This window comes from Esox lucius, chromosome 12, assembly GCF_011004845.1.
Source record: "Esox lucius isolate fEsoLuc1 chromosome 12, fEsoLuc1.pri, whole genome shotgun sequence".
NCBI lineage: Eukaryota > Metazoa > Chordata > Actinopteri > Esociformes > Esocidae > Esox > Esox lucius.
The window spans coordinates 36,005,690-36,019,974 of NC_047580.1; the positions used below are offsets into that span (position 1 = coordinate 36,005,690).

Genomic DNA, 14,285 nt, shown 5'->3' on the forward strand with positions numbered 1-14,285 from the left:
GCTGTATATAGAGTGTGTGCTAGGCTGTGGGCTGTATAGAGTGTGTGCTAGGCTGTGGGCTGTATAGAGTGTGTGCTAGGCTGTAGGCTGTATAGAGTGTGTGCTAGGCTGTGGGCTGTATAGAGTGTGTGCTAGGCTGTGGGCTGTATAGAGTGTGTGCTAAGCTGTGGGCTGTATAGAGTGTGTGCTAGGCTGTAGGCTGTATAGAGTGTGTGCTAGGCTGTAGGCTGTATAGAGTGTGTGCTAGGCTGTGGGCTGTATAGAGTGTGTGCTAGACTGTAGGCTGTATAGAGTGTGTGCCAGGCTGTGGGCTGTATAGAGTGTGTGCTAGGCTGTAGGCTGTATAGAGTGTGTGCTAGGCTGTGGGCTGTATAGAGTGTGTGCTAGGCTGTGGGCTGTATATAGAGTGTGTGCTAGGCTGTGGGCTGTATAGAGTGTGTGCTAGGCTGTGGGCTGTATATAGAGTGTGTGCTAGGCTGTGGGCTGTATAGAGTGTGTGCTAGGCTGTAGGCTGTATAGAGTGTGTGCTAGGCTGTAGGCTGTATAGAGTGTGTGCTAGGCTGTAGGCTGTATAGAGTGTGTGCTAGGCTGTGGGCTGTATAGAGTGTGTGCTAGGCTGTAGGCTGTATAGAGTGTGTGCTAGGCTGTGGGCTGTATAGAGTGTGTGCTAGGCTGTAGGCTGTATAGAGTGTGGGCTAGGCTGTAGGCTGTATAGAGTGTGTGCTAGGCTGTGGGCTGTATAGAGTGTGTGCTAGGCTGTGGGCTGTATAGAGTGTGTGCTAGGCTGTGGGCTGTATAGAGTGTGTGCTAGGCTGTAGGCTGTATAGAGTGTGTGCTAGGCTGTGGGCTGTATAGAGTGTGTGCTAGACTGTAGGCTGTATAGAGTGTGGGCTAGGCTGTAGGCTGTATAGAGTGTGTGCTAGGCTGTGGGCTGTATAGAGTGTGTGCTAGGCTGTAGGCTGTATAGAGTGTGTGCTAGGCTGTAGGCTGTATAGAGTGTGTGCTAGGCTGTAGGCTGTATAGAGTGTGTGCTAGGCTGTACTGAGTGAATTAACTGATAAATATTAAGTAAATCACTGCAATTTGCAAGAACTTGGTAGACGCTGAGCCTTGCAAAGTACACGTTCCTTCATCTGGGTCTTGACTTCATGAGAAAATTGAGAAAGGAGGAGATTAGGTGAGTTAGTGAGATGACAGCTCCTCCTTGCAAAAATGCAATCAACATAGCAACTACCAGCCCAAACCAACAACCAGCCCAGACCAACTACCAGCCCAAACCAACAACCAGCCCAAACCAACAACCAGCCCAAACCAACTACCAGCCCAAACCATCTCTGTCAATTTCAACTTAAGCACCATTGGATTTTGTTGTTTCATAAATTCATGAAATCTCACTAATAAACTTTGTGCTTGAGATAGTATAAAGACCTATAAGATAATATAGTTTAGATTCTATGGAGGCATATTGTAGTCTATAGTCTGAATATGCTGTAGTCTTTTACTATAGAGTAAATAGAGATATAATGTAGACTATAGACTGTAATGTCAAGAGAATTTGTAAATAAACATGGACAAAGAATCACATAATCTATCAAGCAAAGGCACCAGTGCATCACAACCCATAAGGTGCCATTTCAAAATCCCTTAACTGGCAAAGGGGAGGCATGAACATCCCAATGGAACAATGCTAATTCCTGAACGCTTCTATGCAATTATAGATTTCCCTGAACACTGTCATGGAACTATACATACTGTATTCCTAGAACTATGAAGTTATGGTCTTTTCTGGACATTCCTATGGAATGATGGTATTCTCAAAACACTGAATTACAAAATTTCCAGGACAAATCCACTTACGTTCCATCAGATGACTGTTATTTAGTCTAGAGTCACGCCTCATGCCAGAGGAATGGGCCACAGGGGCTCGTATTCACGAAGCGCTAGTCTAAAATCAGGTTCTCCAGTTGATTCATTATTGACACAAATCACACACTGGAGTACCTGCCAAGACACACCTTGTTAATGCAAGCCCAGATGTAGAACTTTCAGGAGACAGCGCTGGGGGCGTAAACGCTGGGGTTTTGATAGACTGGAGACAATGACAGAAACGTTTGTTTTCAGAATTAGAATCACATTAATTCACCAAGTGCTTCTGTACATACTCCGAGTACAAACGCATGTCTGGTCTGGGAATAGGCTGGAACTTCATATTAAAAATTCATATAAAAAATAATTTGATGTGATTCAATCCGGTTCTAGGTAATTCTATGGAGTTCTCTATGGTTCTGCTTTATTTTACATGGTTCTACAAAGTTTAGCATTTTCATACATGGCTCTATGCATTTCTACAAGGTTCTTCGTGGTTATATGTGGTTATATATGATTCTGCATGGTTTTACTAGGTGATTTTTGCCTGGCGACTTAAACCAAAATTAGTTCTCAACATATTTATGTCTGACACTTCTTCCCTTGAAGAAAAGGTATGTTGTATAAAACAATGTCCCCAGTGATTGGATTGTCTCCATACGGGGTTGAATCCAGTGTGAAAGGTCCTAAGCACGGCCCTTCAAGACTAAGTCACACCATATCTGGCTCATGGGGCTCATGGGGCCAAAAGGGCAGTGTAGCCGTGTGCCTTGCACTTCCATTGGGCAGCCTCCTCCTCGAACTCACTGGCTGCACCTGTTTTATAGGGGCATGGAGACAGGTAATTACTTCCCCAGGTGTCCCCAGTTTGCCCTGATTTCCCCTCACTCACACTCTATGTGGGCCCACTGCTGGGTCCTAAGCCCTGTCTCATGCCTGTCCTGTCACACTAATGACGCTGGGTTTCCTCCTTTGTGATGCTTTGCCAGGCCTTTACTGCAGCTGTCTTCAGTTGTTTGTGGCTCTTTCTGCCTTAAGTTTTGTCTTCAGCTAGTGAAATCCATGCTTGATAGGGTTGAGATCAGGTGATTAACTCGGCCATTGCAGAATATTCCACTTGTTTGCCTTGAAAAATCTTTTTCAAGTGTGTTTTGGGTCATTGTCCATCTGTGAAGTGAAGTGCCGTAAAATCGAAGAATCGAAAAGACAATACATCCCTATATACTTCAGAATGTATCCAGCTGTTTCTGTCACATCGTCAGTAAACACTAGTGCCATTGGAAGCCATGCATGCCCATGCCATCACACTGCCTCCACCGTGTTTTACAGATGATGTGGTATGCTTTGGATCATGAGCCGTTCCAAGTCTTCTCAATACATTTTCTTCCCATCATTCTGGTACAGGTTGATCTTACTTTCATCTGTTCAAAGAATGTTCTAGCAGACTCTGGGCTGACTTTTTTAAATGTGTTTTGACAAAGTCTAATCTGGCCTTTCTATTCTTGAGGCTTATGAATCGTTTGTACCTTGGTGGTGAACTTGGTGGCATTTGGTCTCGTGAAGTCTTCTCTTTATGATAGACTTGGATAATGATATGCCTACCTCCTAGAGAGTGTTCTTCACTTGGCTGGATGTTGTGAAGGGGTTTTTCTTTACCATGGAAAGGATCCTATGATCATCCACCACTGTTGTCTTCCATGGACGTCCAGGCCTTTATGTGTTGCCGAGCTCACCAGTGTGTTCTTCTTTTCTCAGAATGTATCAAACGGTTGATTTGGCTTCTCCTAATGTTCCTGCTATCTCTCTGATGGATTGTTTTTTTGCGGCCAAAGGATGGCCTGTTTCACTTGCATTGAGAGCTCCGTTAACCGCATGTTCTGGGTTCAGAGCAACAGTTTCCAAATGCAAATGCCACACCTGGAATCAACTCCAGACCTTTTACCGGCTTAATTGATGAATAAATAATGAAGGAATAGCCCACACCTGTCCATGAAACAGCTTTTGGAGTCAATTGTCCAATTACTTTTGGTACCTTGAAAAAGTTGGGCCTACATATTAAAGAGCTGTAATTCCTAAACCCTTCCTCCAATTTGGTTGTCAATACCCTCAAATTAAAGCTGAGAGACTGCACTTTAAGCCCATATTCATCATTTTAAACCAATTAATTCCATACCTAACTGTATATACTTATTACTTGTAAATACGTGTACATTTTCTGCCCTCTTCTATTTGCACTTCGGTAGATGCTAACTGCATTTCATTGTTCTGTGCTTGTACTGTTCAATGACAATAAAGTTGAACCTAATCTAATGGTTGAGTTGTTTTAAATAAAGCCACGTTTACATAAACAAATAAAAGACTGTTAAGTCAACTTCATTTTTCAGTATAACATACTATTTAGAGTTGAATCAATTTCCAGTGTTGTAATATCAACATCAAATGTTGTTATCTTAACTAACAGAAGACAATTGACTTAAATTTGGGTTAGGGTTAGGTTTCCCTTTTTTTTGATTTAACAACTACTTTGGAATATACACACAAGCACATCTACATTGCTTTATTCATAAATGTATACATAATGATGTATAATAATCATAAAACTTACAAAGGTTGACGTTCCCTGTTTATCTGATTTGTTGGGTTTAAAAAAAAAAGAAAGTTGAGTAAACACATAATTCATAGTTTTTTTTAACTTGATTGTTTTAAGTTAAAACAATGTAATATCTTGTGGTTCTCATAAATTGACATTTTTAGTTAGTAATCTTGCTCTAATTGATCTAACTTATTAGTTCTGTTGTAAAAGTTTTTGCCAGCTAAACCTGATTTTATACATTTAGAAATGTTGGTTAAGTTGACCTAAACTCACCTTAATATTATGAATACTTTTGCACATTAGTCAACTTGACTAAAATGTATTTTCTATTTTTGTTATTTCATAGGGTACAAAAGTGACACATTTTGCAGAATAATTTTTACAGTGCATAAATACATTAATGACTGATGTATTCTTCAAGCCTGAATAATGTCTTCCATTCTACAAATCAACTACAGTGGGCTTCCTTTCAGTTCTTTGTAGAACCATGTTGTGTCATGTAGATCTTTACAGCCACAAACAGTCACGCAACATCACCATCACATAATATTTCTATGTGATTGATTGTAACAGTGTTGTAAACTTGTAGAGGTTGTGATAACTTTGTGTTGACGTTGAGATCCCAGATGGGAAACAGCACCTGGTTGTTTTAGGAGTGCTTCCATACATGTATTCATGTCACAATGAGCAGTTAATGTACATAGAGATACAAAGAAAACACTGTTCTGAACAAAGACGCTAGAACCACAGGATCCTAAAATTGGATCCAACATCCATAATATAGAAAAGAACCATATGGTCCTAAACTTAGGAACCCATATGTTCTATACCATAGAATGTAACCATAAGGTCCCAAACTTAAGAACCAATATCCTCCATAACATAGAATGGAAAACCTTAAGGTCCCTAAGCCATAATGATTCATGTGCAAAACAGTGCCATCCTAAATAGACCAGAAAGAATAATGTTCTGGTCTTTGAGCCTTTGTAAAGGTGTGTGTGTGTGTGTGTTTATAAATCTGTTATACCATTTTAAGTATTTCCAATCAGCGTCTTGTAAAGCACGGATGAGACACATAGCAGACCATATGTGCCCTCCAAAATCATTAAATGAACCAACCATGTTCTTCAGACAACAAAACACAAGCATATGGAACTACGCTATGCGTGTTTAGTGTGTGTGTGTGTGTGTGTGTGTGTGTGCCTGGCAGAGTTGTGTAATTTCTAAGGTTCTCTGACCTCTGGATTCTGCAATGCACTGTTTATGCGGTTCACACAGGTCTTAAACAAACACACACAGACTTGTATACACAGATTTTCTTCATTAGGACCAAGTGCTCAGCATAGACTAAATAAACACTGAGTCCACTGCCTTTCTGCACTCATCCACCACCTTCCTGCACTCATCCACCGCCTTCCTGCACTCATCCACCACCTTCCTGCACTCATCCACCACCTTCCTGCACTCATCCACCGCCTTCATGCACTCATCCACCACCTTCCTGCACTCATCCACTGCCTTCCTGCACTCATCCACTGCTTTCTTGCACTCATCCATTGCCTTCTTGCACTCATCTGTCCCCTACCTGCACTCATCCACTGCCTTCCTGCACTCATCCACTGCCTTCCTGCACTCATCTGCAGGTTTAGAACATTTCTGTGTTTGTCTGTCTATACTTCTGATGACCAGAAGGGACAAGTGTGGTGTGTGTGTGTGCATTTTATATCACTGCCCCTTTTATTTCCTTCCCAAAAAAGTCGAAAAATAAGGTTTTGTGTGAGGAAAAAAAGGGTTAAAATTAAGAGACCACAAAAAATCTAACCCTTCTGTTCCTCACTCAAACTTTCCTTTTCAACTTTTTTTGAAAGGAAAGAAAAAGGTGCAGTGATCTCTGAATTCTTTCCGGAGCTGTATATACAGTACAAGTCAAAAGTTTGGACATACTTACTCATTCAAGTTAAGGTGCAATTTTTTTTAACGTTTTCCAAACGTTTGACTGGTACTGTACATTGTTATCCTGGCCAGGGTCTGCTCTAAATTATTTGATTTGTGGCTCCTTAGCAGTCTAGAAGCAGCCCTGGTCATTGTTGTGGCCCATGCTGTTGTAGGTGTACTGAAATGCTTGTGATTTGGCTCATAAACCACAAACTTGGCAAATTAGATCTACTATCTAATTTGAGTCACAAAATGTAAATAAACAGTACATATACATTTTACTTGTGAAACACAACACGTACTGATTATATGTGCGTGCGTGTGGTGGCGAGAGAGAGATGGAGTGTGAGCATTAACAAGGGCTTTAACGTGAAGATCACAGTGCAAGACAAGTGACCTGTTTTAATGGTTTGATGGCCTGTGGGTAGAACATTTTGTGATCTCACTGTCCTGGTTATGATCTTGGGGGACTTTGAGACATCATGTCCTGGAGGCCAGTTAGCGTGCCCAGGTGTTGAGTTGAGCACTCCTCAGGGCTCTGAAGTGCTATATGGAGACAGACAGCTCTGTTGTTGTGGCGGTCGGGGGAAATTATATGAACATGTCTTTACCAGAGAGTTTTCAGACCAAGTCAGGCCCTATGTGATGAAGATTTTGGCCGTCTCTATAACCACCCTTGCCAGGAAGGTGTGTCCAGCAGGGTGTCCAGGAGGGTGTGTCCAGGAGGGTGTGTCCAGCAGGGTGTGTCCAGCAGGGTGTGTCCAGGAGGGTGTGCCATCTCTTCCGTCTCCTAAAGTTCACAGTCAGTGTCCCAGAAATTGACAAATCTAAATGTTCTGGATCAGAATGGACACCTTAGGTTGTGAAGGATGTTTTTGTCTGTCTCCGTATGCTAAATGGGTGGGTGGTCTGTGTCTTTCTGTTGTCCCAGTGAGCCTAACATGTGTGTGTGTGTGTTTGTGTTTGTGTGTGATTGTCTGAACTCGGCCCAAGTTCAGAGGACATGTTATAAACAATATTCTCCCTGGGCTTTATGATTCAATTGAAGTTCTCATCTAATTTAATGTTTTCACGTTTAACAACGGAGTCCAAAATAAACCCAACTACAGTTCAACTAAACGAACATAATTCCTGTTTGCGTGGGAACAGGCTCTTTTTCACCCCAGACATGTGGACAGTTGGAGAGCGGCCAGCCAGGTTCCCTGATTAAACGGTTTTAGGGAAAGGCCGGGATTCAACTGACACTAAGCGTTCCATGTAGGGGATGCTCCAGCACTAAGTAGGGAACACTGCAGCACTAAGTAGGGGACACTGCAGCACTAAGTAGGGAACACTGCAGCACTAAGTAGGGGACACTGCAGCACTAAGTAGGTGACACTGCAGTACTAAGTAGGGAACACTGCAGCACTAAGTAGGTGACACTGCAGTACTAAGTAGGGAACACTGCAGCACTAAGTAGGTGACACTGCAGTACAAAGTAGGGAACACTGCAGCACTAAGTAGGGGACACTGCAGCACTAAGTAGGGGACACTGCAGCACTAAGTAGGTGACACTGCAGTACTAAGTAGGGAACACTGCAGCACTAAGTAGGGGACACTGCAGCACTAAGTAGGGGACACTGCAGTACTAAGTAGGTGACACTGCAGTACTAAGTAGGTGACACTGCAGGGAGATTGATAACACCTGAACAAAAGCACATCCACAGGTGTAACATACAACCCTTTATCAGAGTTGCTAAGGGATACAGTACAGAGAAAGAAAGTGCATTGGATGTATACTCGAAATAAAGACACCTTGGAAACATAACAAAGACAGGTTTTAATATATCCTGGTCTTCTTTTAAACACAGAAAACTATGCAAGGGGTGTGTAGACTCACTTTCAGATGGTAATGAGGTCAAGCTGATGTGGTAAATAATTAATGATACATTAATAATGCGTTTATATTCCTGTGTGAATGTATAGATAACACTGCCCTAGAGAGGACATGAATGTATAGATAACACTGCCCTCGTGAGGACATGAATGTATAGATAACACTGCCCTAGTGAGGACATGAATGTATAGATAACACTGCCCTCGTGAGGACATGGATGTATTGATAACACTGCCCTCGTGAGGACATGAATGTATAGATAACACTGCCCTCGTGAGGACATGAATGTATAGATAACACTGCCCTCGTGAGGACATGAATGTATAGATAACACTGCCCTAGAGAGGACATGAATGTATAGATAACACTGCCCTCGTGAGGACATTAATGTAAAGATAACACTGCCCTAGTGAGGACATGGATGTATAGATAACACTGCACTAGTGAGGACATGAATGTATAGATTACACTGCCCTAGTGAGGACATGAATGTATAGATAACCCTGCCCTCGTGAGGACATTAATGTAAAGATAACACTGCCCTAGTGAGGACATGAATGTATAGATTACACTGCCCTCGTGAGGACATGAATGTATAGATAACACTGCCCTCGTGAGGACATGAATGTATAGATAACACTGCCCTCGTGAGGACATGAATGTATAGATAACACTGCCCTCGAGAGGACATGAATGTATAGATAACACTGCCCTCGTGAGGACATTAATGTAAAGATAACACTGCCCTCGTGAGGACATGGATGTATTGATAACACTGCCCTAGTGAGGACATGAATGTATAGATAACACTGCCCTCGTGAGGACATGGATGTATAGATAACACTGCCCTCGTGAGGACATTAATGTAAAGATAACACTGCCCTCGTGAGGACATGGATGTATTGATAACACTGCCCTAGAGAGGACATGAATGTATAGATAACACTGCCCTAGAGAGGACATGAATGTATAGATAACACTGCCCTAGAGAAGACATGAATGTATAGATAACACTGCACTCGTGAGGACATGGATGTATAGATAACACTGCCTTCGTGAGGACATGAATGTATAGATAAAACTGCCCTAGTGAGGACATGAATGTATAGATAACCCTGCCCTCGTGAGGACATTAATGTAAAGATAACACTGCCCTCGTGAGGACATGGATGTATTGATAACACTGCCCTAGTGAGGACATGAATGTATAGATAACCCTGCCCTCGTGAGGACATTAATGTAAAGATAACACTGCCCTCGTGAGGACATGAATGTATAGATAACATTGCCCTCGTGAGGACATGAATGTATAGATAACCCTGCCCTCGTGAGGACATTAATGTAAAGATAACACTGCCCTCGTGAGGACATGAATGTATAGATAACACTGCCCTCGTGAGGACATGAATGTATAGATAACACTGCCCTAGTGAGGACATGGATGTATAGATAACACAGCCCTAGTGAGGACATGAATGTATAGATAACACAGCCTTAGTGAGGACATGGATGTATAGATAACACTGCCCTAGAGAGGACATGAATGTATAGATAACACTGCCCTAGTGAGGACATGGATGTATAGATAACACTGCCCTAGTGAGGACATGGATGTATAGATAACACTGCCCTAGTGAGGACATGGATGTATAGATTACACTGCACTAGTGAGGACATGGATGTATAGATAACACTGCCCTAGTGAGGACATGAATGTATAGATTACACTGCACTAGTGAGGACATGAATGTATAGATTACACTGCCCTAGTGAGGACATGGATGTATAGATAACACTGCCCTAGAGAGGACATGAATGTATAGATAACACTGCCCTAGTGAGGACATGGATGTATAGATAACACTGCCCTAGTGAGGACATGGATGTATAGATAACACTGCCCTAGTGAGGACATGAATGTATAGATTACACTGCCCTAGTGAGGACATGGATGTATAGATAACAGCCTTAGTGAGGACATGAATGTATAGATTACACTGCACTAGTGAGGACATGGATGTATAGATAACACTGCCTTCGTGAGGACATGGATGTACAGATAACACTGCCCTCGTGAGGACATTAATGTACATTACAGCAACATCATCAACATAATAGATCATAAACAGACTAAAACCTGTCTGTGTTTATGTAGGGGGCTGCGTAATGAGGTGTGAAATATATCATGTAGGTCGTATTTTCAATGTGTTAAACATTAACATAAGAGTGTGTGTGGCTGTCTTTGTGTGTGTATGTGTGGGAAGCCGAGAGGGAGAGAAGAGTGATGCCTGGAGGTCAAAGGTCAGGAATGTCTTTACTCTATCTTGGTAATCTCTGGGGTTATGAAAGAAACACTGACCATCGGATTGATGTCATATTGATGTAACTTCCAAACCTCTGAGTTTTGTTGAGCATTAAGAATATTACAGAGATCTCCAGGGAATCAAAGCTATTTTAATTTTTATTATTTAAAGGACTTACATTGATTTAAGTAGCCTACCACAAAATCAGCCCCACTGCCAGTCTCTTTAGCTGATGTGACACATTGCATGAGTTTTAAGGAATGTAGCCAAGTAGATTTCTACAAAGATCTTCTGTATTAGGGATTTTGGGACTTTTCCATCTGTTCCATTCGGCTTGAAAGCTCAATGAACTTTATATGACATCTTGAGAGCTTTCTGGAGAGATTGTGAGAGCCTAACTATCTTGGCCTATGGGCTTCATACCTGTTGAACATTCACTGACGTAATCATCTTTAGCGGTCAGCAACACCACACCTTACATAATCAGAATCAAACCAGATCCTTACAGAATCAAACCAGGTTCATACCAAATCAAACCAGATCCATACAGAATCAAACCAGCTGGTAAACTGAATCAAATCAACTGGCATACAGAATCAAATCAGCGGGTAAACTGAATCAAATCAACTGGCATACAGAATCAAATCAGCAGGTAAACTGAATCAAATCAACTGGCATACAGAATCAAATCAGCGGGTAAACTGAATCAAATCAACTGGCATACAGAATCAAATCAGCGGGTAAACTGAATCAAATCAACTGGCATACAGAATCAAATCAGCGGGTAAACTGAATCAAATCAACTGGCATACAGAATCAAATCAGCGGGTAAACTGAATCAAATCAACTGGCATACAGAATCAAATCAGCGGGTACTGTATACATTATCAAAACCTTTTCTTTACTAATATCCCCACCCCGATAACTCACCACCCCCATGTAATCACATGTATCATTTTTAGGGCTGATCGAAATCTGAGTTTTTCTTCTTTATCTTACGTGATAATAAGCTGGATCTTCCCCGTTCAGATGCTACCTAAAGTATTTGTGTCAAAGGCCATGAATTAGTAGGTCTTAGGAAAACATAGAGCTGTGTGTGAGAAAGACAGTGTTTGTGTATTTGTGTGTGCGAGTGTGTTTGTACATGCTATATCTCAGTAAATGTGTGTGTTTGTGTTCGGTAGGGTGATGCTGATGGAAGACGTGTCGAGAGTCTGGCTTTAAAGGGGCCAAACCACTTCACCTGGACACCTTCCACAGGTAAGCCCCAACATACACAAACACACACGCACACACGAACACACACAGCTGTGCAGATGTTATGTTGATGATATAAAGAGAGATCAACTCCCAGAAATCTAGTGGTCAATCGTTATTGCAATAGACCCATGTCTCTACATTAGCAAGTTAATGATGTCTTTAGTGAATGGTGTCCGTAGTGAATGGTGGCTGTAGCGAATGGTGGCTGTAGTGAATGGTCTCTGTAATGAATGGGGGATGTAGTGAATAGTGGCTGTAGTGAATGATAGCTGTAGTGAGTGGTGGCTGTAGTGATTTGTGGCTGTAGTGAATGGTGTCTGTAATGAATGGTGTCTGTAGTGAATGGTGTCTGTAATGAATGGTGGATGTAGTGAATGGTGGCTGTAGTGAATGATAACTGTAGTGAATGGTGTCTGTAGTGAATGGTGGCTGTAGTGAATGGTGGCTGTTGTGAATGATGGCTGTAGTGAATGGTAGCTGCAGTGAATGGTGGCTGTAGTAAATGATGGCTGTAGTGAATGGTGGCTGTAGTGAATGGTGGCTGTAGTGAATGGTGTCTGTAGTGAATGGTGTCTGCAGTGAATGGTGTCTGCTGTGAATGGTGGCTGCAGTGAATGGTGCCTGTAGTGAATGACAGCTGTAGTTAATGGTGGCTGTAGTGAATGGTGGCTGAAGTGAATGATGGCTGTAGTGAATGATGGCTGTAGTGAATGATAGCTGTAGTGAATGATGGCTGTAGTGAATGATGGCTGTAGTGAATGATGGCTGTAGTGAATGATGGCTGTAGTGAATGATAGCTGTAGTAAATGGTGTCTGTAGTGAATTATAGACGCAACTCTTTACTGTGCCCAGATGGACGTGGTAACTTCAGTTTGGTGGCTATGGCAAGACATGTTGTTGTTGTTGTCATTTCTTACAGGACGTGAGCCCATGAGGTCGTTGCCGCTGGCACTCCTGCTGATCGGCGTCCAGGCTGTATTGAACATGGGAGGGGCCCTGGGCCAGGTGGCAGCCAACCACAGCTCAGAACACCACACAGCAGCCAATCACAGAGCAGATCAGCCAGCCCACTTCACAGAGTCTCCACAGCATCAGCCTGCAGCAGGCAGGGAAACACCTCAAAAACCCAGTCAGAAGATCAGATCGGCTCACAGGACAGCCTTTCTACCCCAGGACAGGAACTCTTCCCTGGGTCACTCTGAGACAGAATCCTCCTCCACGGACTCCATCCCCGAGGTGGACCCCAAACTGTTCAACAAACGGCACTTCCGCTCCTCACCCCGCGTCGTCTTCAGTGACGTACGCCCCACCCATCACGCCCTGGGTGTGGGGACGGGGGAGGAGGAGATCGATGGGGTGCAGGGGGGCGGGTTTAGGGTGAAGCGCATGGCTGGGGTGCAGCACTTGAATAGAGGGGAGTACTCTGTGTGTGAGAGCAAAAACATGTGGGTCAACCTGACCAAGGCCACAGACATGGCCGGCAACGAGGTGGACATTCTCCCGGAGGTTAAAATAAACAACTACAGGATGAAGCAATACTTTTATGAGACGATCTGCGACACGGACACACCCCCGGAGGGAGGGGCGAAGGGCGGTGCCAGTGGAGGGGGTGAAGCTAGGGAAGGAGCCGGGGGGGGCGTTGTCAGAGCGGCCAAGGCCAAATCGGGGTGTCGCGGCATCGACAGCCGTCGATGGAACTCGTACTGCACCAACTCACACATGTACGTACGCGCCCTCACCAAGTTCAAGGAGCTGACCGCCTGGAGGCTGATACGCATCAACTCAGCCTGTGTGTGTGTTATCAGCCGCAAGTCCTGGAAGCATTGACCTCTCACCTGTATGATTATGGACCACGAGCCACACACACACACACCCCATGTTTTCAGGGCTAACATGTTTTTATTTAAAAACCCATTTTCCTGAAACTCTAAACCTAACTTTAACCTACCCACAATAACCTATCTTTTATGCCTAAACCTAACCTAACTCTTACCCCAAGCCCAACCTCAGCCCCGAACTCTAAACCTAAACAATAAGGATTTGAAGTGTCAGGACATTTCTGTGAATTCTGATCCTGAAATAACTAGTGTATACAAACAGACAGACACACACACACACACACACACTAAAGCATTATTGCCAATAAACTGCCCAGAAGTCCCACTCGGACACACGCATACACCCCCCCCCCAACCTCCTGAATACTCTAAGTTATGGGGACAGCATGTCATATTTATAGTTTATACTGTCAGATATGAATATATATATTAAATAAGTGTACATATACAGTGGATATAAAAAGTCTACACACACCTGTTAATATGCCAGGTTCTTGTGATCAGACAAAGATAAATCATAACATAACTTTTTCCACCTTTAATGTGACCTGTAACGTGAACAATTCAATTGAAAATGAACTGAAATCTTTGAGGGGGAAGAATTACACATCTTG

The 14,285-nt window shown here is 43.0% G+C and overlaps 1 protein-coding gene across 2 annotated transcripts in view; it reads left to right on the top strand.

Moving 5' to 3' along the window:
• Window positions 1-14,017, top strand: part of LOC105028952 (nerve growth factor) — a 38,907-nt gene extending 24,890 nt beyond the window's left edge. For both annotated transcript variants that reach the window (XM_010902020.3, XM_034296094.1), the window contains exons 2-3: window positions 11,758-11,833; window positions 12,753-14,017. In XM_010902020.3, the coding sequence (XP_010900322.2) occupies window positions 12,764-13,660 (897 nt within the window). In that variant the 5' untranslated portion in view covers window positions 11,758-11,833; window positions 12,753-12,763 and the 3' untranslated portion in view covers window positions 13,661-14,017. The remainder of the gene's footprint in view (window positions 1-11,757; window positions 11,834-12,752) is intronic.
• Window positions 14,018-14,285: the final 268 nt, after the last annotated feature.